Source organism: Aythya ferina, assembly GCF_964211825.1.
Source record: "Aythya ferina genome assembly, chromosome: 24".
Taxonomy (NCBI): Eukaryota; Metazoa; Chordata; class Aves; order Anseriformes; family Anatidae; genus Aythya; species Aythya ferina.
The window spans coordinates 73,970-96,211 of NC_140322.1; the positions used below are offsets into that span (position 1 = coordinate 73,970).

Genomic DNA, 22,242 nt, shown 5'->3' on the forward strand with positions numbered 1-22,242 from the left:
CTGGAACGCCCGGGCCGCGGCTGCAGGCCGGTTGGTTGCTTTAAACCAGCCCCACGTCGCGGGCGAGTACGCGGGGCCCCCCTCCCGGCTGCTGCCACTCGGTAAACGCCTGCCTCCCCCTCCCACGAGCTGCCAGCGGAGGTGAAGGAAAGGGACGCTGAAAGCTTCTGAACTGTCGCTTAAAAAAAAAAAAAGTCACATCAAAATTAAAAGATCCATTTGTACCTCAGCACCGCCATCGGTTATGCACAAAAGCAGACTGTTGGCATCCAGTACACATCATCTGAGACATCTTGCACTGGAATAGGTGATTTAAAGAGAAAAATGAACTTTTTTTTTTGAGTGTTATAAATGACTGAGTCCCAAATTGGGTTACAATCAAAGTTTACAATTCATTAAAGGAATAGCGGTAAGCAAACAGCGCTGGGTGCGCCGGGAGTCTCTGCTCCACCAAGACGCGTATTTCACAATAGCCTTACGCTACTGGAAGAGAGGCATCTGCCTCCACCCAGAGCCCAGCTCTGTTATGCCCAAGGAGCATGCCTGTACTCAGGTTAAATCTATTTGTCAGCATTCCCAAATTAATTTCTCCATTTGCTTCCCAGGTGAGTGTTAGCAGTGTGATTAACCAGCAGCTGCAGAAGCCCAACTGCTCTTGAGCTAGTAGTAGCCAGAAAAAGCCAGAATTGCAAGGAGAGGCTGGATATGCAGGGAAGTACAGGGTATTCTCTGCAGAGTTTTATTTAAATGCCAACTATTAAGCTCCCCCCAAGGGAGAAGCACGGTGCACAGTGACTCAAATACTATCAGCTAAGATGCTTTTGATTTGTTGATGTTACCAGCACCACACATACCTGTCAATGACACTAATCGTTGACTTTCATCTTCTGTTATCATCCTTACCTAGAGGCTGATTCAGCTAAGCAGGGGCAGATATACTAAGCAGACTGCAAACAGTCACCTCCTGACCCCATCAGTACATTGCCCACGGCACAGGAGGCAGATGCTGCACGCCCTTCTGCTACAGCCCGTGTGGCCACATCTGGATCCGCTAAGCACGCCCTGGAAGCAGCGCTGCCACATGGTGCCCAAATGCAGCCATCATTTCTCCATATAGATGGCCCCAGAAACAGTCTTCTGATGGACAGAAACTTTCTCTTTTCCCACTGTTTCTGGTTGCTTACTGCTATGCATAAAAAAAAGAAAACTCAAGACTTCCACATATTAAAAATGCCACAGTAAAAGTAAGGCCAGCACAGATGCTCCAAAAAATGGCAGAATATTTATTTTTCTCCATACAGATATTGTTTACAGCATTAGGTTTTCTTAAAAACTATATACATACATATATAGTATTGTGTATTTCAGTATATGACTCTCAAATCTCTAGAAAAGGAGAAGTACAACGTACAGAGAAAGCCTCACAGTCCATTAGGTTCATGTCTCTACTGTGTGCCTCTGTAGCATGGATGAACTTTGAGTAATTCCTTCAATCGCAAGAGAGAGATGCTACACATGACATCAAGTAAGTCATGGGCATAGTAGGTTCAAGATGTAAAATTGCTCTAAACACAATTTTGCAGAATAAGCAGGGAACACATTTTACTAAGAGACATGGTGAGTTGGCTTCCCAAGTCCTCAATACCTTATCACAATAACAGAGAAAAAAAAATCAAATCTAAGTCAGAGTCATTCAGCTGTTTCCTAATAAACTGTTAAAGCTGACAAAGAGGTTTTGTTTGTTTGTTTACTAGCAAACAAAGAATTATAACGACCTTTCTGACGAATGAATTAGTGTTTCAAAACCAAGGTCCAAGTTACAAATCTACAAAACAGCTTAGTATACTTAGTATACTTCACAGAAGGCCACGAACATTACAAACTGTCAGTGCAACTATTTAGGATTATTAAACTTAATCTTTTAATTAGCATAAGCTTTATACCTCCATTACTTATTTTCAGTTCCACGAATAGATGAAAAGAGCTTCCTAAGCCTCACAGCAGATGTGACTATAGAGGGAAGAGGACTGGAATACCACTGAAAGGGGCACCTTTTGCTAACTGAACATCCAAGTACTGGTCTTGTCTAATCCAATTCCATCTGAGTCTATTGAGTGGACAACTACCAAATAGTTTTGAGACAGTAAAAAGGCACGCATGGCCAAATCCACTTAGCAGAGCTAAGAACACAAATCTATTGTGCTACTGGATTCAGAAAACCTGCAACTTTCAACACACTTTAGAAAAGCAGATTGGTTACTCCCTGGTGGCTTTGCTTGTAAACCAACAATGCAACTGAGCTTCAGTATTTCGAGTTGTATCAGAAACAGTGTATGTGAGCAGTTTTGAAAGAGACCTGAAATACTGTGATTTTTGTTGTTGTTGTTGTTCATTTGTTTTGGAAGAAGGATAAATAGCTTCTGAAGAGATATCACAGGCACTGCTTAGTTTGCCATTTTGGACCACTGCTTTCAGTTCAAGTTTTAAAGTGCAGAACTTCATAGAATCTTTGGGTAAAAAGCATCAATTCCTTTAAGAAGCTGGCAAAGAAAAAGCCAGAACATGTATGGGTGATTGACAACTGTGAGAGTATCACAGACATTCCCAACAAAAGCAACATCTTTGCTACCTCTTTGATTTTATCATCACTAGCAGCTGCAGCAACTCTCTTCCCCTTAGCCTAGGTAGGTGATGTATTGTTCAAGAAACAGTAGCTTAGTAACAGTCGTGCTTGCAACTGCATTTGCATCTGCAGATCTTTGTCTAGAAATGCGTATACGCAGAGACTTTGGTGTTGCATAGTCTTTTGCAGAGAGGAACAGGCACTGCTGATGGTTCTTCCATGGTATATTGCCACCAAATACTGTAGATGCTCTACACACCTTCCAATAATGTATGTAAACTGCAAAGCTATGAATAAATACGTTCAAGAGCATCTTACGGTTTAGATAAAAGGTTAAAAAAAAAAAACAAAACCAAAAAAACCTCTCACCATTAGATTTCTAAAGCTTTGGTCTGAGTTGTGCCATAACATGATCTGACTTGGTGATGATCCCTCAGAATAGTCTCTTGTGTACAGCACCTGGAAGAGCATAATTCAGTCCACAGACTTTTACTGGTTATTCTAATGTCAGCTATTAGATAAATTTGACTTCAAAACATGAACACATCATCTTTCTCGCCTGTATTTGAATCTATTTTATCCCAATCTACAGGTGAAAGCATTTCTGCGCTCTGGATATCTTGAGCTGTCAGTCCCGTGTCGAGAACGTGAGGGTTTGTTCTCGACTGAGCAAGTCTAAGAGGGAAGAAAAACAAAAAAATAAGAACAGAAATGCATGCAGTTTATAGCCTGGATGCTTGATGCATCTTTAATGCCAAATCCAAACTTCAGTTATGCATTTAAAGTCCTCCAACGGAAAGTAGTAATTCAGTAAGGGGAGAGTTGGCATGTAACGTTTGCAACTCTCTCATTTATAGCTGCTTTTCTGCTTGTTTATCCTTACATTTCCCCTACAGGCATCCAGGGAATTTGCAGTCTGGACATCCCATACGTTCATGGTCTGGCAAAACAGTGTCTTTTTCCTCCTATTAGATATTGCTGGTGGGTGTGTCATTAACTGGGTTCTTATCTCAGCATAAAGGCTCCACTGGCCAAAGGAGCAGCCTCACTGCAAGGCCTGGGTTCTCATGTTGTTGTCACTCTCTGCCTGCTAGTCATTGTGGCAGCTCTAAGCAGCCCTCCTGCCTCCCAGGGCCCTGGCCTAAACATTTAACTCTTTGTGTTAAGACAAAGTCTCAGTTGGTGTTTAGCAGCCCACAGGATCAGTTTAAAGAGTTTTCATCTCCGCAGGTCCTGGACATTTCACAACACTTAACAAGCCCCAGTTTGTTGTTGTGCTATTAAATACCCCTGTGGAAACATAACACTGCAGCATCTGTTCTCCCAGTTCCACAGGTCAATGCAAATATTTCGTGTTCCATATAACAGATGCACGGCATTGAATAAACCTCAGGTAAAACTAACCACGCATGCACTTTTTAATAAAGTAGAAAAATGACCAGCAACGATGTTCTGGCAGGAGGACTTTCAAAAGCATCCACCACAGTGGATGTGCAGTCCAAATACCGTGTTACTCAAATGACAGGGGCCAGGGGCGATGCAACAGCTCGGCATCCAGCAATGTAAAACAAAAGACTGCAATAACATCTGCTTATTTAAGCAGAGCAAGGAACAGAGGTGAGAAAAACAGATGACATTAACATCAAGCAGTCCCTTTATTGAACGTGACTTTGGACAGAGTTGCCATGGAAGTGGAACCTTTAAATCATTTCCAAGACCCAAATGAGACACAAAGGTCCATCTTCTTAGGGCCAAGCACATAGTTTTTTGCACCACAACATCCCTGTCACCCTGCACAGACCTGTCTACACAAGGACAGACAGGATAACTGACCCAAAAGAAAATGGATTTGTTTACCATTGCTGGATTGCTCAGTGTGAACCTCCAGGGAAGGTTTTAATTTGGACTTGAAACTTGAAAGTAAGTTAAGCCACATGAACTTATGGCCGCAAACTCTGAATGTGCTCAAGTATGTTAATTCAAAATTAGTGTATCAGAGTTACTACAAAGCTGCAAGTGGAACTGGACTCGGCAGGGAAAGAGGACGCTGCCCTCAGCAGTTTGCTCTTGGTTTGGGGAAAGATGAGACTGCAATACCGGGATTAGTCCAAGCCTCACAGAACGGAAAGGAAGGATAAAGACCCCCATGCCAGAAGCTGGGACCAGTGTTGCCACAGCTAGCACAGGAGCTGGAGACAGGCAGCTTCAAACCTCCCTGGAAAGCAAGAGCAGACATGCTGGCTGCTTGAGGAATTAAATTTCCTATAACACGCAGCCTCTCTCCGTCTTTAAAAGGTTGTCAAAATACTGGCTTATCAGCCAGTCTCAGAGCCTGTCTTTCAATTAGGAGCTGAGATACCAATGGGGCAGTTGCCTAGGTCAGATCACAACAGCTGATTGGATTAGAAGCACTATGAAAAACACTGGTCCCTTTGGGCTAGTCCCCGGTGGTGTGAGCTCGTAAAGGGAGTTATCAGAATTACCTTGAAAATGCCTCGTCGAGACCATCATCCATTTCCTTTTTTAAAGAGATAAAAAGAGAGAGAAGTAGTTGCTAAGAGAATGCACAGAAGTGTATTTAGAGATCTAACTCCATACTTGAGCATGGCAGATTATATATATAGAGAGAGACTTCTGAGTGCCTAAAGCAACACTTCTACCAGCAATTGGCCTCCTTAAGCAGGTTTTATCTCACTCTCCATACAAGTCACAGGGTAAGAGATGTAACTCTGGGTTGTCCAGGCTTGCTCAGAGTAGGTCCCAGGGCTCAGTCTGGGGATTCTGTGCACCCCTCACAGCCCAGAGACAGGGGAGAGGGATGGCCTTTTTCCACCATATCCAAACCTGGCTAATTCTGCCCACAGGCTGGACCTGGCCCATCAGCTGGAGTAGATTCCCCTCTGCGGTCAACTGGGTCCTTCTGAAGAAGCCAATGCCCACAAACTCCCTGCTTGAAAATTGCCACCTTGTTCTAAGATGAAAGCTGGTTCCATCTGATGTAATAATGCAAAGTATGAAAACTGCGAGAAGGGAGGGTTCAGAGACTGCTGGTAAACCTCCAGAATTTTATATGACTTGGAATTGATCTTCAGGTTTAACCTGAAGTGCCTCAGACCTGGCAGACACAAGAAACAGGCTTCAAACAAAGGCCTTTATCATTCAATTCTCCCAAATTATAACAGGCAGCATGTTTCCAGAGAGGAAACATGGCGGGAACAAGGTCAGAGGTTGGGGGTTCAAAGATCAGCCCCAGCCCTACTGGTGAGGGAGCACTTGGTTGTGCAAGAAGCTCCCCTATGGATGCACACCCAGAAACATCATCTGGGTTATTTTTCTATTGCCAGTCTGTGAAACAGTTAAGCCAGATAACTGGGTATTTTAGAGAAGCCATACATGCTCAGACAAGCAAGACAAAGCCACAAATGAGAACAAGGGAAAACTAAAAGTAATAACAAATGTAAACATAACCTGGTTTTAGTGAACAGTAGACAAAGGCCATGAACAATGATTTTTTTCCCCTGAATAGAGCAGTTAGGTGGTCTCTCAATTAAGTGACAAACCACAGAGAAATGCTGTTACAGAATAAATAATACTAAATTATCTAACAGCAGCATTTTTCAGAGCGGCTTGAAATTGCTTTAATTTATTTACTGATCCTAAAAAGGACATTAGGTACTCAATTTCTAGGTAGGACACCAAAACCCAGCTCGCTTGGGCATGTCTGAAACCCTGAATGGCTCAGCTGCCTGAGAGCTCCCAGGGGGGTTTCACACACACAGAATCACACACACCAAATGCAAGTTTTGTCCAAGAGCAAGCTCTGAAAGGGGACCCAGAGCACACAAAATGGAGGCAGCATCAATCCCTGTCAGCTTGGCAGATGCTACGGTGCCCTGGGCACTTACCCACATCATGTTGTTATTTACAGAGGAGCTGGGCCCAAACATGCTGTTATCTAAATGTGCAGAGTTTGCACTGCCACTCAGGGTCAGTTTGGCAGGATCTTCTAAATCCAGCAAGTTCGCTGTGACTGCTGCTGTGAGCAAAGAAGAGAGGGAACAAGGCAGGGGAGGAAAAAAAAACAAACAAACAAAAAAAAACGGATGACACAAAACCAACCTGTTTTGCAGCAATTTCTTTCCCTTCAGGGGAGTGTTAGGGGACAGCATTGAATTCCTTCACCATGGCCACAGCTCTTAATATGGAGAAGCTACATTCACAATGGCTGAGGCTGTGGTTTCTATCCAATTAATTCTAGATACTCTAGGCACCTGAGATCCCCTCATCAGGGAGGCAGGGAAGGATCAGACAGATTGTCCCTCCATCAGCCATCGAAGGAGGCTCCTGGGTACATGCTTACATTCAGAAGGACTCAGGATCAGTCCTGGGCAAAGCTGAAACATCCCACCCCAGGGCTTCATAGCCCATGGGATGGGAACAGCAACCACAGAGCGGGAATAGACTGGGTGATATCCTCAGCTCAGACCATGACATCAGTTCAACATCTCACAAGGATGCATCTTTATTTTATAGGAATGAGGGAAAATCCTGCACTGGACAAGGAATAGTTTATAGCTTGGGGGCTGCCAGTACACCACAGGGAAGCCTTAAATCCTCCCCACCACACTGTGATATGTGCAGATGCAGAAATGCTCCAACTGCAAATCATCAGCCTATGGCCAGGCAGACAACAGGGTCTATTTCTACACCAGTTGCAGCCTTGGATCTCATTTGTTCTATTCTGCCACCACTTCTGACAGATTCATCCAGTCCTGGGCCTTCACATGAGAGAATGAGATATGCCAGTCTGGAAGTAAGCCCAGTTTAATGCTATTTTCCTCTGTGCCAAATCCTCTTATCTCTGTGGCCAGCATGGAAGGGAGATTAGCCTTCTGTCCCATATCTTCCTGGCTATACATCCAGTGTTTCAGAGGACCCATGGCCAGACAATGAATTACGAGGGCTTTTACCATTTAAGTGTTTTATTTTCACACAGCCAACGGGACAGCAAGTCTTTTGGGTCCAACACAAACTCAAAATCAAACTTGCAATGTGGAGATCCATGCTAAGCTCTTAAGGGCATTACAGCCCATTTGTCTTGGATGGAGGTAAACAGATTTGGGGAGACAGCAGCTGTGTACAAGGGGGTGCAAGAGATATTTAACGGGAAGATGGAAGGATCCTGAACTCCTCAACTACACTCCAGGCACTCTACCAAGGGCAACATCTCAAAAAAAAAAAGTGTCTGCTCCTCGCTGATCATCAAAGCCCTCCCAGGAAAACACCCACAAATGTTAGGCAGCAGCCTGATGCCCCCATCCCCAAGGTTGAGACAAATTTCTGCTGCTGGTGACTTACGTGTGTCAGGGCAAGCATGGGCATCCAAGTTTGGGCTGCTCAACCCTTCTCCTTCCAAGACGGACCTTTCCCGCTTCTCCTTCTCTGAAAAAGAAGGAGATCCTATCACTGCTGGCAAAGCATTACCCCATAAAGCCTTTTGCAAGGAGGACCAGCAGGGACAGTTACAACAGGTCACCAGGTCTCCTCTGCCCAAAGCAGCCCAAGCTCTGGGTGTGTTTTTATAATCTTCTGAAAGGTAAAAGCAAAATATTGACAGTGGCAGGACTCCTGAGATACCACAGATAAATACTTGGTCCTCCAAACCTACTTGCAAGAAAGGAGTGCAGCCAAAATTCTGCCTGATTGACAAGGCTGTCTAGTGAAACCTGGAAGATAACTTAAATCATGCCACAGGTTGGACCAACCTTAACAGCAGCCTGGAAATTTTGAGGGCAAGAGGAAAAGAAAAAGCACTTGAAAGCCAGAAAAACACAGAGTCATCCCTTGAACTTTTGGGTCCAACTCAAATCCAAAATCAAACTCGAATGTGGGGATCCACACTAAGAGCATAAGGACATTACAGCCAATTTGGCAAAAGTAAATAGATTTGGAGGGACTGCAGCTGTGTGGAAGAGTAGAAGTACACGTAACGAATGGAGAAAGTAATAAAACTCACCTTCCTTGGAGGCTTGCCAGAACTCAAACGCTATTTTGAACGCCTGAGCTACAGTGAGGGTGACTGCCTGGGCCTGGAAAGACAGTGGTTAGGCAGCACATTAATAGACAGGTCCTCACAGACTGAAATCATTTGGAGGCTCTGCCTTGCAGATTCACGTTAACATGGATCCAAACAGTCCTCCGCTCCATGTACTCCTCCTGCACTGCCTGGCTATGGAGAGGTAACCAAATATTGATGGAAACAGGGACTTGCTCCATGTAGAACACAGAGCATATTGCAGACATCTTAAGCTGCAACAGGAGGATGGAGGAGGCAGAGGAAGAGACATCAGCAGCATTATGCTGCCAAGGAGAGAGAAGAGCCACTCCCAACCACAGGGTGCACAGCTCTTCACACACCCCACACCTAAACACAATCTCAACAAGTGCAACTGCTGCACAGCCCCAGGCTTGTCCCCATGGCTCCCCTAAGGCTGTAGCTCCCTGCTCAGGGGCTGTGCTGTGCAGTATCTGCCACAGAGCATCATGCCCAGAATGACCAACCCTGCAAAGGGACTCAGCACCTGGTCAGAGCCCAAGCAGCCTGGACCACACCACTGTCACTGTTGTCACACAACAGCCAGGGAGAGAAGTACAGGGCTGTGTTTTGCTGCCCTCTCCAGCACCCAGCGAGACCACGTGCATGAGGATACTCTGAGAACAGCAGACAACAGGGCAAAATGTGGCAAGTTCCCAGCTCTCCTGGACAAGGAGTAATCTGGGAGGTGCGATGTGGGAGACCCACAGTGCCTTCCCCTTCTTCCCCCCAAGCTAGGCTGGGTCCCAGGGGTTTAAACCAATACTTTGGGTTTGTTTTGCAACAGCCTCGAGCTGGACATACACACAGACAAGGCTGCAGCAGGACACCTTCATTTCAGTCCCTTCATTCCTCCCCCAGCCAAGAGTTTGAGTAGTATTAAAAAAAAAAAAAAAAAAAAAACCAACAACAAAACACACCTTAAATAACACAAGTTGCTTAAGATGTATAAATAGCAACATAAATGCTAGTTTCATTAGGAGAAGGCAGAGCTCACTGGCAGTTTAGAGTGCAAGGAGATAACAAGTAATACACCAAGGCTGGCACACTGTAGGAGCCCCAAATTTTGTTTTATGAAGTTACAAGCTAAACAAACCCAGATCCTGGAGCACATAACCTACAGCCCTTTGCAGTTTGGAGGACAGAGACATAGGGGAAAGTGCTGAAGGAGAACACACTTCTCCCAAAAGCCATGCAATCCTGCATGGGAAGAAGAGAGAAGACTGCAACAAAGCAATTAAGCCTTGCAAGGCACGAGAGCTCATTTGAATGTCAGAGCTATTTACATCTTTGATGGAAGTAGAAACATTTTATGGTTAAAAACTTAAATATGGTAATTAAGTACAAAAACCCCTTCACAGCTGTTTACAATTTTAAGCTTGATTCAGATTTGACAGCTTAAAGACACAGCCACTGTTGAGAATTACTCATGAACTAAAAATATAGATGAATGACATGCCTGTTGACTGGTAGCTATGCATACATTCAGGGATGCTGCCCTGGGACAGAGGCAGTGCCTGGTCTGGGAGCAGGGCACCACCTTACCAGCATGATATTCATGCATTATATAGACAAAGAGAAATATTTCTAGTTTTTGCCACAAAAGGCCTTGAAGAACTTCATTTGGAGGGAGATGTACTGTGCTGATGTATAATGAGATAATTCATTTACCAATGGAGAGATTTAAATTTTAATTTGCAGAGCAAGGCTTATCTTCACCATGCAAGGATGGGAATGCACACCACAGGAGACACAACTTGTAGCTTCCATTACTCTCTCCCAAGAGGGGATAAAAAAAAAGAAAAGAAAAAAAAAAGAACTGGGAGAAGTGAAGAATATTATCAGACCTGCAGTCACTGTGCTCCAGGCATGAGCAGCAGTGCCAGCCTGCTGGAGATAGGGATGCTCATGAGGACCCAGAAATCACCATACTGGGATGCACCAAAGGGAACAGCTCCTGCAGCCTCCTGGGCTATTGCTTCCTGGCTTGGAAAGGAGGGAAGCAGATCCAAGACATCCAGCTCTCTGCTCAGATCCCCAACAGACACAGCAGGTCCCTCCAGAGGAAGGATTTCTGGGGGCAGAAGGATCTGACCTGTCCTTCTCTCCTACACCCCTTCCTGCCATTTGCTGTCAGACTCACATGATGCTCTACTTAAGAGCCCCAAGGACTTTCCCACGTTATCATATGGAGCCACTGCCCAGTGATCCACTTCTCTCCCCTTCCAGCTTGTAAAATGTTGTATTCCTGCCCATCCTGACCATTTGGGAGCCCTCCCTCCATGAGATGCCCTGAATCAGCAGGAAAAATTCCACAAGAAGGTTCAAAGCAAAAACCAGAGACTGGTTTACATATGCAGGTCTCTGCTTCAAGCCCTAATTTCTGGCACAGTGGGGTCTCATACACTGCACGTCCTGACACCTCCTTCTGAGAGGACACAGCTCTGTCTGCAAAGATGTCAGCAAAAATTGAACAGGGAGCTTCAGTGGAGAAAAAGACAACAGAATAGTAAGCCCAGGATCACTGGCTAAAGGCCTCCCCCTGGCACCTTGCTATCATCATCCTCCCTGGAGACATCCTCACTTCTCCAAGCCTCTCAAGCCCATGACGTATCAAGGCTCCTGCAGTCCTGGGAAGCAGCTGCTGAGCAGGAAAAGGAGTCCCAGCTCCCAGGACTGCAGCAAGGCAGGAGGATTTCAGGTGCTCGTCCAGGGCCAGGTGTTCTCACCCCCGTCTCAGACCTTGGGGGCAGAAAGGCTTTTCCTTTCCTGTCCATGTGAGACAACTGGCTGAATCCAGCCCATAGTCACACCTCCTCCTCATGAATGCTCCATGGCAGCGGTGGGGTCCCTCTAGAGAGTGATCGCCTGCCACTAGGCAGCAATTAACTGCCTGCAGACAGGTTATAGCACCACATCAGGACCATGGAGCGCCTGCACAGGTACTGTCCCACGGCCTTTAGATGGGAAAGGACTCCCCTTGCTATAGCTCAGGGCAAAAACTGTTATTGCAGCACTCGTGCAGCCCCTCTCTGCTTCCTCCTCCTAACACCACATCCCCATTTCTTCCTCTGGACTAACCATTTTCCGTTTGGTACAGAGGAAGGCATGGCACTCCAGGTTCTCATTGAGCTGGTTCTGGGCAATGTAGGCAAATACTTTATCGTGGATCTTGTCTGCCGTGCAGTAGGATATCCTGAAAGACAGAACGAAACGTCTTGTCTGGGGCACTGCACGCACAGACCAACCAACCCCTCATCAAACCTGCCAGCAAACTCCTGCACCGTGTCTTCAAGCATCAGGGCCACGCAGTGAAGGCAGAGAGAGTGCAGGAGCACTACCCAGCTTCAGTACAAAGCCCAACACAGAGGACTTAATGCTGCTGGTTTGAGCGCAAGAGAAACTCAGAGCAGCTGCTGGCCCCTCCGTAGCCAGCCACAGCACAGCTCAGCACGAACCATGTGCATCACACAGAGGCAGGAGAGAAGAGAAAACATTTCACCTTGTGGGAGAAGGACAGGTTCTAGAAGGCAAGTAAGCACTGCAGCGTGGCAGTCTGGGAACACATCTAATGCCCTGCCTCAGAGAGAGTCTGGAAGATATTCCTTGGAGTATAAGGTTACGAGAGGAGACAGAAAGACTTGTTTCCTCAACTTATGAATTAATCTTGAGGTTTCCCTGTGCTTTCTCAAACCAGGGAAGGAAAATGATGCAGGAGCACCAAAGAAAAGCTGTCAAAGGCTGAAGTTTGGGCTCTGAGATCTGCAGCAGCAGATGCAAGGATGCTCTGAGAGCCCTGACATGAGAACACAGGATGCAGAGAAGGAAGCTCAGCCTCCCTTGAGGGAGCATCCCTGGAACAGCTGCATCTCTTCCAGTCTCCAGGCAAGGGTTACGCTGGAATACAAGGCTCTGGAAGAGCAACAGGCTCTCCCCTCAGGGACCTTCTGGGCCAGAAGCTGCAGGACCAAGCATCTCATCTAAAGGCAGCACTAGCTGGAGCTGCCCTGGACATTTAGTGCTAGGCAGTAGGCACAAGCAGCGACTCTTCCATGGGTATACAGCAGATCAAACAGGTGGTACAGAACAAGAAAGCTCAAGGAAAAAGTGGGACACTTCGGTGGAAGTTTTCCTGTTGCCCTGCATTGCCCATTCTGCTCATGCTCTTGCTGCCCCAGAGGCTTTGTGGGGAAGGGACTGGAAAGTCCCAGATCCCGGGAGATGCTGAAACTTAAAAAGCAGCATTCAAAATGTGTTTACACTGCATTAGGTTCTCACTGCATGTGAGGATGCTTCTGCTCAACAGCCTGTGTTTAGTCTTACAGAGCTGAGCTGTGCTCTGGATTAAAAAGGCATTTGGAAGTCTAGTCCTTTCTCCCATTTGTCCCCATAGCAGCATTTCTGGTCTTTTAATAACCACGACAAAGCTGCAAAAGGTCACCTACGCAAACATGCGGCTGTCTTCCCACAACCTCCAGTGTTCACATTGAAATACGATGGGCTTTATTTGCAGGGAAAGGGCAATTCACACCCGCCTCTGAAGTGAGGAGGTTTTATAACTGCGAGGCCTCTCGCAGCAGCACACCAGTGACAACAGCCATGTTTTAGTCGCAGCCACCCTGTCCTGCTGCCTGACTGAGCACCCGACCTGGGGCAAGAGCTCAGAGGTGGCATCTCCCTGGTAGGCAAAAAAGCCAAACAGAAGACAGTAGAGTTGTTAGAGGAACTCCCTGGAAACAGCAATGGTGGAGCGTACTTGGAGAGTGAGGAGATAATCCCCACTTGCTTTCTCAGCTTTCACCCCTTATCACCAGCATCTCTGGGGAGCAGCATCAGTCCCCACATAACAGTCTATTTAAGCTGAACCAAGGGGATGCTTGTATACAAGCACTGATGGGGAGGGACAGCTTTACTGCTGGCCATGAAAGTGTCTGGGCAGAATTTAAGGTAGCATCTAAACACCCAAGGCGCGTGGCTCTGCTCACATAAGATTTTACACCAGCATAGCAATACCAATTTCGGTGTGATCACACTCATGGCCGCTTCACCCAGCTCTGCTCTTTAAGCAGTGGTTTTTATCTCCAAGGGAGGTGGCTGCAGGCGACTGCTTATTTTAAACTGGAGAAAAGCAAGTAAGTTAGTAGTCCTGCTGGAGAGAGTGCCCCAACCTAGCGCTCCCCATCCCATGCATAGCAAAGGGATGTAACGTGGCAGGTGAAGGACAGAAAGTGGAGTGTATGAAGGGTGAAAGGAGAAGGAACAGAAGAGATGGAAAGGGACAGATCTGAGCTTAGCTGTGCTCCTCCTGGCCTGCATCTGCCTCAAACCAGATACTCTTTGAAAATACACTTAAAAAAATCCAGGAGTGGATATGGGATAATCCAGCCTCACCATCCCCTCCCACACTGGTATTAGGTCTCAACAGCTGCCTAAGCCCTGCTCTTTGTCAGAGTGACGTAAACACATCAGAAGCAAAGAGCGTGGGGCGCAGCAGCCAGTAAGGGCGGGGGACAGCCCCAGCTCCAGCACTCGCACCCCTCTCTGTTCAGCAATGCTCTGACCACCCTCCACATCCACCTCCTGCCTTTACCCGCTTCAGCATTTCTTCAGCAAAGCTTCACATGGCCACGGGGCGCTTGGCTGCAGATCAGCAGTGCACTCACACGAGATGTCAAGGCTCATTATGTCTTCCCTTACCGCACCACTGGACACACTTATTGCATGACATGTATGCTTCCCTTAAGTATAGGGATCACACTCCTTCTCCCACCGCTGCTTTGCTTTAAGACACGATGGTCAGAGATGTCAGTTAAGGCCTGGGTGGACATCAGAGCTGGCCACCCAGGAGGGGGGACTCAGATGCCACCACAGAACGATTGTCTCATCACACTGGGCACAGGCAGGTGAGGAGGGCTCAGGGCACACATATGCTGCAGTGTGTCCCATAACGCACCTGTATATGGAGATGTTCTCGATCAGCTCGTTAGTTCCGCTGTCATTTAACACGATCCCTCTGGGTGAGACCTTCAGAGTAACTTTCTGCAGTTTCTTTCCACTTGCTTTTGCCTTTGGAAGGAAAAGAGGGAGGGGAAAGTTGCAGGCTTTCAGCACAGACACATCTAAGGCTATATGAGCACAGCAGATCAGTCACTCTAGATATGCAATAGACTACCTAATAGACATCCTAATAGCAGTAATTAGTATTAGAGACTGAATTTACTACCAGGTGTAGTAAGGCACTTGTTAAACCATTACGTTCCCTTAAGGAGTGATTTACCCTGGCATTAGTGAGACAACGATGGGCACCCCACACCCCATACAGCACAGAGGTACAAGTCTAAGAGTCTAGCACTAGAACTGTCACCATAACCATCAGCACAAAGTCCTGGCTGGTCTGGCCAAAATATGCAAAGCTGTAAATGCATGATGGCACCCCAGGGAGTTTTCATTTTAGGACCAGCTCCAGAGCAGTGGGGTGCACCAGTGCAAATTCAGGAAGCCATGAGAGCACAAGCCCTTAAGGGAGCTGTGCTGGGAGCAGGATGAGGGATCCCAAGCAGCCAGCTCCGAGTTGCACTGACAAATCCTGCTCAAGCAGCAAGACATCCCCTGTGCCAAGGTCAGACTGTGGCTTAAAAAGTAACATGACTTAAGGTGCCACTTCCTTTTATTTACTAGTTTTGAGCTTTCATGCTTGAGGTTACATTCAGCTCACTGCACAGCTTCTCTCCAAAAAGTTACACAGCTAGCTAGTCGCAGACCTCACCTCTGTGAGGGCTGAACCTGCAACCCTGATGGCCACCACAGCCTGCAGAAAGAGAGCTTTGCCTCCATACCCTCAGCTTTTAAAATCATCACTGGTGCCAGAAGGTGACACGGGTCTGCTCTGCGAATGCTCCAGGGCTCGCATCCCAGCACAGATACTCACAGTCGCAACAATCCTTTTGACAGCAGCTGCAGAGAGCTCCTCACCCTTCGGCTGCTCCACCAGCGTCATGCCCAGGTACTTGAGGCTGAAAAGCACCCCCTCCAGCAGCGTCTCTCGGGTATCAGTCCAGTTCTCTGGAAGCTCTAGGGGGGCAACAGAGAGGCTCTTGGAATCCCAAATGCACAAGGGAAGTTTGCCGGTAGGGCACAGCATTTCACCAGCTGGGGTCCCGTGTTGACATGGGTTGAGTGCATGCTACATGTGCTGAGCAACCAGACAGCCCTGCCACGATAGATTTCACAAGGTGCTGGTGGAAGGTGGTGGAGCAGAAAGCTGGCTGTCAGGGGAGGTGACAGCATGCTTCAGTTGCACACAACAGCAGCTGACAGGTGTTCACACAGTGGACATCACCCTCAGTCCCCACAGCTTTCCAAGGCAGCAAGAGCAACCCCCTCATTTTTTTTTTCCCAGGAAGACAAGCCTTCACCAGCCCCAGCACATGTCAGTGACCCTTTAAGATCCATCAGCTCTTCAGTTTAACAGAGGGCACCCATGCTCACACCAAAACCAAAGGACTCCTGAGCATCAGGCCCAGCCAGGTATGGAGGGGAGGACTCAGTGCCCACCCTGTGCACCACAATATCCTTACCCTATGCTAACCAGCACCTAAAGAAAGAGGGTCCTAAAAAGGGAGATAAATTTGGAATCACACTGAAAGTCAGGCAGGCTGGAAGATACAGACGTGCATGTCCAAGTGTGACTATTCCTCCTTTTCCCGGAAAGGCATGGGAAACAGCAGTAGATTTGTAAGACTGAAATTGCACCACAGGATTTAACCTCTGACTTCCAGTTCCCGACACAGAGCTTGCAACCCAGGATCTGCAGCTTTCATATTTAAGGAATCTTGCTTTGAGCAGGAGGCAACTATACCAAGGTGCACATGATGCGCTGGCTGTGGGCTGCAGCATACAAACCAAAGCCCTCCTGTAATCATGGAATATCCTGACTTGGAAGGGACCAAAAGGACCACCAAGTCCAGCTCATGGCAGTGCAGCACCAGAGGCTGGGACATGTCGTGGTGCTCAGGTAGCACCCTATGGCCAAGAACATGCCTTGGCAGTGCCTTTCCTCCAGGAAGACGTGGTTTGTGTGTTCCTACAGTGCACACGAGAGGGGTCAGGGCAGAAGGGCAGAGAGTCTTATGCCAAGCACAGGCAGCCTGTGTGCCTCTGCGGTGCGTGCATGCAGGGGGAGCCAGCCTCTTACATGCCAGAACAGACAGGCTCGGGTCGCTGCAGCAGGTGAGGGGGAAGAGGCCAGGCTCTTACCTCTGCAGGTAATGCTGCAGCCGAGGTGCCCTACAGCCCTGGGAGCAACGTGGCTCCTGGAGAGCAGTTTATGCCGGCTGCAGACAAAACATGCCCCTGAAGGCTTTGTTGCCTTGTATTCAGCCCAAGCTTTGGCTGCCTCCAAGCAACAGGGCCAAACTCAGCAACTTTCTGCAAATCCACAGCCACTTTGGAGAGCAGGGGCAGGGCTGCAGCAAGGGGGGACATGCCTCTTGAGTAACCCAAGGCATGCAGCCCTGTGGCAAGGCAAGATAGCAGATAAGCCACAAACCCGGCATCACTCCCAACATGGGTGTCAAGAAGAACCCACCTGAAACCTACCAGCAGGTCCCAAGGGGCTGCCTGCAGGGGGAAAAGAAAACCACCAGGCAAGAGCTTCTGAGCCCAAGCCCCAGCTTGGCTGAGGAGTGTGCTGCAGGGAGGGAGCCATGCAGCTGTGCAGCCAGAGCAGGTCCTGCTGAGCAGGAGAGGGTCCTGGCTGCAGGCTGAGCCAGGCACCTGGCAAGAGGAGCTGCTCCACTCCGGGAGCCAATATGAGAAGAGGAAAACAGCTTTTCTTCACTTGGCCAGCACGAGTCTCAAAGCAGTGCTTGCTGGTGAGCACACACACAAAATCCACCCAGAGCTCCGAGGACATGTGGGATGCTGTATTCACCTTGTACCCTGTCTGGAAACAGATGATGCCAGCAAAGAGCCTGCTTTCTTCAAAAGCCAAGGGTGTTGCTGCTACCCTCCCACCCTCAGCACCCAAAGCTGGGTGACCATGTCAGGAGAGAGATTTGCACACAACAGCCAGGCAGCCACCTGCTCCCGCTCCTTCAGCTGGTCATGGTGCATACCCCATGTTCCCACCACACACTGCCCTTGAATCCTTCCAAGGCAGCGCAGATAAGAGAAGCGAGCACCACCACCCCTTGACCTCACCTCCCTGACTTCTGCTCCGTGGCATTGCAACACAGCTTCTCCTTGCTCCCTGCATGGAGGCGGAGGGGCAGATTGGGCAAATCTAGCCCAGCACACCCCCTGCCTTCCACGGCCCCTCTGCAGGAAATTTCAGCTGGTGCACTGTTCCATCCTCTCTGCTCTGAACAGAGCGTCGCCCCAGCAAGAATTTCAGCCATTTCCGGCATGTTTTTTGTCCCAGGCGTGCTCTGTGCCTTGGCTGCTGACAAAAGTTCTCAGTAGATGAAGACAAAACCTTCCCTGCCCTTTCTTCTGTTACTGCCTTGGCTCCACAAGCAGGCAGGACTGCTCTCCTGGCATCAGCCACCCATGCCTCAGCTTCAGATACCATGCACAAGCCATGCCCGAGAGATTCAGGACGGCCACCCAGGCTCCTTGGCGTTTTGCAACAGCAGCCATCACATCCATCTTCTGGACAGGGCTCCGGGTGCACGGCCTCTCCCCTGACACAAGCTCCACCACCAGGTGGGAGCTCAGCACGCTGCACTCCCAGCAGGGACTCACTGAGGACAGGGACCCCATGTGTGCTCGGGGGCGATGCCTCAGCGTCACCGGCTGCAGGAAGGCGCCGGGCACCTGCTCCTCACGCTGAGCTGAGACAGAAGCACAGGTGGTTTTGGTGCAGACACTGAAGGGCTTTTTGAAAGAAAGAAGCTGACGAGGGCACCAAGGAGTGAGCATCAACAATCTCCAAGCCGGGATTTTTTCCCTCCTTTGATTCCTGCTACTGGGCAGAGCTTTGCTCCCAGGTAAAAGCCCAGGAGAGCCTCTGCTCCATTTGGCCCCTTTGCTGCCAGCACCCCTGCTCTGGCACTGCTTGCAGCGAGCGGTTACAGCCTGGGGAAGAACCTCCAAGTGTGCCACATGAGGTGAGAGGCACGGAAACCACACGGCCGAACAGACAACAAGCTGTCAGCTTGAAGCACGTAAACAGGCAGCGAGCGTGGCAGGGACATGCAGACTCTCCTCCACGTGCCCTGCTCAGCACCATTTCCCACCACCTTCTCCACCTTTCAGTTAACACAAGCACAACGCGCCCAGGCTTTGCCCTTCCCGAAGCAAGCCCCCGAGGTTGGCCTGGCGCAGGCGATGCGGCCCCGCAGGCGGGAGGCGCCTGCCCGGGACAGGCTGGTCCGCAAGGTCATTTCTCTGCAGGCTCAGGGAGGTCTGTAGCCCGAAATGAAGGGCTGCCACACTTTGCAGTTAGCAAGGAGTGTCTCTGCCCCACGGGAGCGCTCTGGGGAGCAGCTCAACAAGTCCCAGCACAGCACCAGGCGTTTGCAACCACGGGGCTGCCGGCCTCTCACCCCCCCCCCCGCCCCCAAAGCACCATCGAGCTGCGGTTTCACCTCCCGCAGCTCCCGGGCCCTTCATTCTCACAAAAAGGGGCAAGAACCCGGGATCAATCCCGCCAGGAGGTCAGCAAAACGGAGAAGCTGGAGCGCGCCCGGGGACAGCAGTGCTCCGGGCACGGCCGGCCCCTTCCCACCGCTCCCGCGGCCCCTCGCCAACTCCGCCGGCCGCGCACGCCAAGGGGCGGCCCGGGGCTCGTCTCCGGCGGCCGCTGCAGGGACACGGCCGGCAGGAGCCGAGCGCCCGCCCCGGGCCGGGCCCACGCCGCGGCCGGAGCCTCCGCAGCTCGCGCTCCCTCCCCGCCGGGGGTCCCGCGATCTGGGACACGAGGACCGGGGCCACCGCGCCCCCCGCCCCGCAGCCCCGAGCCGCCCGCCGGGAGGGGAGAGAGGGGAGGGGAGAGAGGGGAGGGGAGGGGGCAGCGCCCGCAGCCGGGGCGCGGGGCGGAAGCGGGGCACGCGGGGGGGGAAACACGGGAAGGAAGAAGCGGGGCGCGGAGCGGCCGGGTTCGCGCGGCTCTCACTCTTGTGGCGGCCGCCGGCCCAGGCCGGCTTGGCGACGCTGGGGCTCCGCAGCAGGGCGCGCCCCGCCGAGCGCAGCGCGTCCATGGCCGCTGCCGCCCCGCGGCCTCCGCAACTTCGCGGCGGCGCCGCCCCGGCACGGCCCGCGCTGACCGCGTCCGGGGGCGGGGCCGGCCGCTAAGCCCCGCCCCCCTCGCCCCTCCCATCCCCCCGCGCGCGCGTGCCCGCGTCCCCCCCACGCGCACACCCCAGCGGGGGGGGGGGGGCGGGGGGCCGGAGCCCGGCCTGGGCGAGCGCTTCCCTGCGCTGGGCTCGGCCCCAGCAGCCGGGGTTACGGGGCTGGGGGGGGGGGGCCCAGCCCCGTGCTCGGGACGCGCCGCACGGCTGAGCTCAGGCGGCACCTCGGCGATCGGCTCCCTGATAACCAGACCGCAGGGTCTGGCTCGGGTTCTTGGTGCGAAGAGAAGAGCGTGGGGCACACGGCGGTGCCGCCGGCCCCTGCGGAGCTCTCCCAGCACTGGTGTCACTCACCCGTCGCTCTGCCGGCAGCGCTGGCTCTAGTGGGAGCAGCAGCAGGTTATTTCTTCAGGTGCCACCGCAGCCAGAGAGTGAAAGCCCACAACGGCGTGACAGCAGCCTGGGAGAGAGGAGTCATCGAGTCAAGGTCTCAAATGTGGCCATGATGTTGAAGCCAGCCTCCCTGAAAGTCGTAATTTGAGTTTAAAAGATCCTTGCGAGGGTGAAAAATTACCAGCGTCATCTCTCCGCGAGGAAGGCAGGGCCTCGGGCTCTCAGCCTCACAGCTTTGTACCTTTCAGCCTCCTGTCGTGCCAGGAAGCCCAGGCCATCCTACCATCAAGAGCAGCCCGCAGGCAGGTGGGCTGTACAGGCCAGGGAAGCAAAGTCAAATCTCTCCATTCATGTCTAAGGGCTGAGGATGGCACAACAGCTTTTTGTTTGTTTGTTTTTTGAAACGTTGCTTTCTTGCTAGCTGTGAGCACAGCCTGTCTAACCTTCCCAGCCCTGCCATGCTCTGCCCACGTGCTCTGCCCAGTCATTACAGAAGGTTTTTTTCCTTGGGGTTATTTAAACTTTTTAAACCTTTTAAATTATTCGCCCTTATCAAAACTAAAATAATTCTTTTTGAGACGACTCTTTAAACTGCCATACTTAAAAAACAAACAAACAAACAAACAAACAAACAAAAACCACACGCAACACCAAAATATCCAGGATTTTACAGTCTCCCGTTCTTTATAGCTGAAACTTTTCCTCAGTTTGACTCAAATAATGAAGTGTGCTTGCAGGTGTATTCTGGGCTGCTGGGATTTTGGCTACTCCTGCTTTACTTCCCCAAAAGCCGGATCTGGTCTCTTTAATGTCATGCTTGGAATTAAGCATTGGGGTTTGGCACCCTGATGATGTGGCCACATGCCTTAGGGAGGTGAATACACCCAGCAAGGCAGCATGCTCTGTGGTACGGAAGCTCGAGATGGAAGTCAGGGCTGGGAGCATGTGCTCAGTCCCTGACAGAGTGCAACTTCAGGCTTGGCAGAGTGCAAGGGATGTCACAATATCGCTAATGGCTTATTTATTTCAAAAGAGTTGAATAACATGAGCTGAAAAATAGCAATGAATTATTTCAGTGACTTTTTTTTACATACTCCCCTGCAAAAACACACCAACGTGTATAATTCTCCAAGATGGCATTGGGTCCAGCATCCGTCCCTTTCAGAGGCAAATCTTCCTCTAGAGAATAGCCCCATTGCTCAGGTGGGGATTTTTTAGGAAAGAGAGAGCAAAATCCATTTCTTGATTTTTATGTATTTCCTTCGAAAAAGCTTTCAACCTATTCTCATCCCCTAGAAGATTCTCCATTCCCCCCTCATCTCACATCCTTTGCTGCTGTGAGCAACCTTTTTTCTGCCACATTAGAGCAGGTGTGGATTAGGAAATTCATAGCACAGATGCAAAGGGGGTTTATTTGAACTCTGTGAAAAGCCACAATGACCTGATGTAATCTCAGCATTAGGCTCGATTTAACGCATTCTTAATTATAACATTTTTTCAGGCTTTCCTTAAGAAAATTCTGTGTTCTCATTTGTCTCTACCCAGCAGTACTGTCTGTGTCATCTCTCCTGTCACATTACTGCATTTAAGATGCTATTTCCAGCTGCTTCTACCCAGCCAGATTCAATACGTCCAGTGCTGTCTCATTAGAGACAGATTTTATTATTGCTAGTGTTGCTTTGTGTTCAGATTGTACCAGAACATTACATTCAAGGTGTAGACAGGAACAAAGCCATCAAGACTATGCAGATGTAAAACAACATATGGACAGTGCTTTGCTGCTCTGGTTGTGCAGATTTTGAAGCTAATAATAATTCTAAACATCTCTTTTCATCTTATTT

General features: G+C 49.7%; 1 protein-coding gene across 8 annotated transcripts; it reads right to left on the bottom strand.

The window, feature by feature from the left end:
* Window positions 1-1,260: 1,260 nt before the first annotated feature.
* LDLRAP1 (low density lipoprotein receptor adaptor protein 1) lies at window positions 1,261-20,445 on the bottom strand. 8 transcript variants are annotated; one of them, XM_084496983.1, is made up of 10 exons: window positions 19,834-19,988; window positions 15,646-15,788; window positions 14,671-14,783; window positions 11,799-11,913; window positions 8,640-8,712; window positions 7,982-8,065; window positions 6,529-6,659; window positions 5,107-5,141; window positions 2,993-3,082; window positions 1,261-2,910 (listed from the first exon to the last, which is right to left on the bottom strand). In XM_084496983.1, the coding sequence occupies exons 1-9, from the start codon at window positions 19,916-19,918 to the stop codon at window positions 2,995-2,997; spliced, it is 867 nt and encodes a 288-aa protein (XP_084353109.1). In that variant the 5' UTR covers window positions 19,919-19,988; the 3' UTR covers window positions 1,261-2,910; window positions 2,993-2,994. The 8 variants fall into 8 exon arrangements, with proteins under 8 accessions (XP_084353109.1, XP_084353113.1, XP_084353108.1 ...); XM_084496987.1 differs by lacking the exon at window positions 19,834-19,988 and adding an exon at window positions 20,363-20,445 and having other exon boundaries at window positions 1,261-3,298; XM_084496982.1 differs by having other exon boundaries at window positions 1,261-3,082.
* Between the last annotated feature and the right edge of the window lie 1,797 nt (window positions 20,446-22,242).

Excerpts from the sequence above, each read along its gene's own strand:
- LDLRAP1 (XM_084496980.1), bottom strand. The coding sequence starts at position 19,918 with ATGGACGCGCTGCGCTCGGCGGGGCGCGCCCTGCTGCGGAGCCCCAGC. Across the intron at positions 11,914-14,670 it reads GAGAACATCTCCATATACAG|GATATCCTACTGCACGGCAG; the intron begins GTGCGTTATGGG and ends TCTGTCTTTCAG. Across the intron at positions 3,299-5,106 it reads CTCGACGAGGCATTTTCAAG|ACTTGCTCAGTCGAGAACAA; the intron begins GTAATTCTGATA and ends CTTCCCTCTTAG.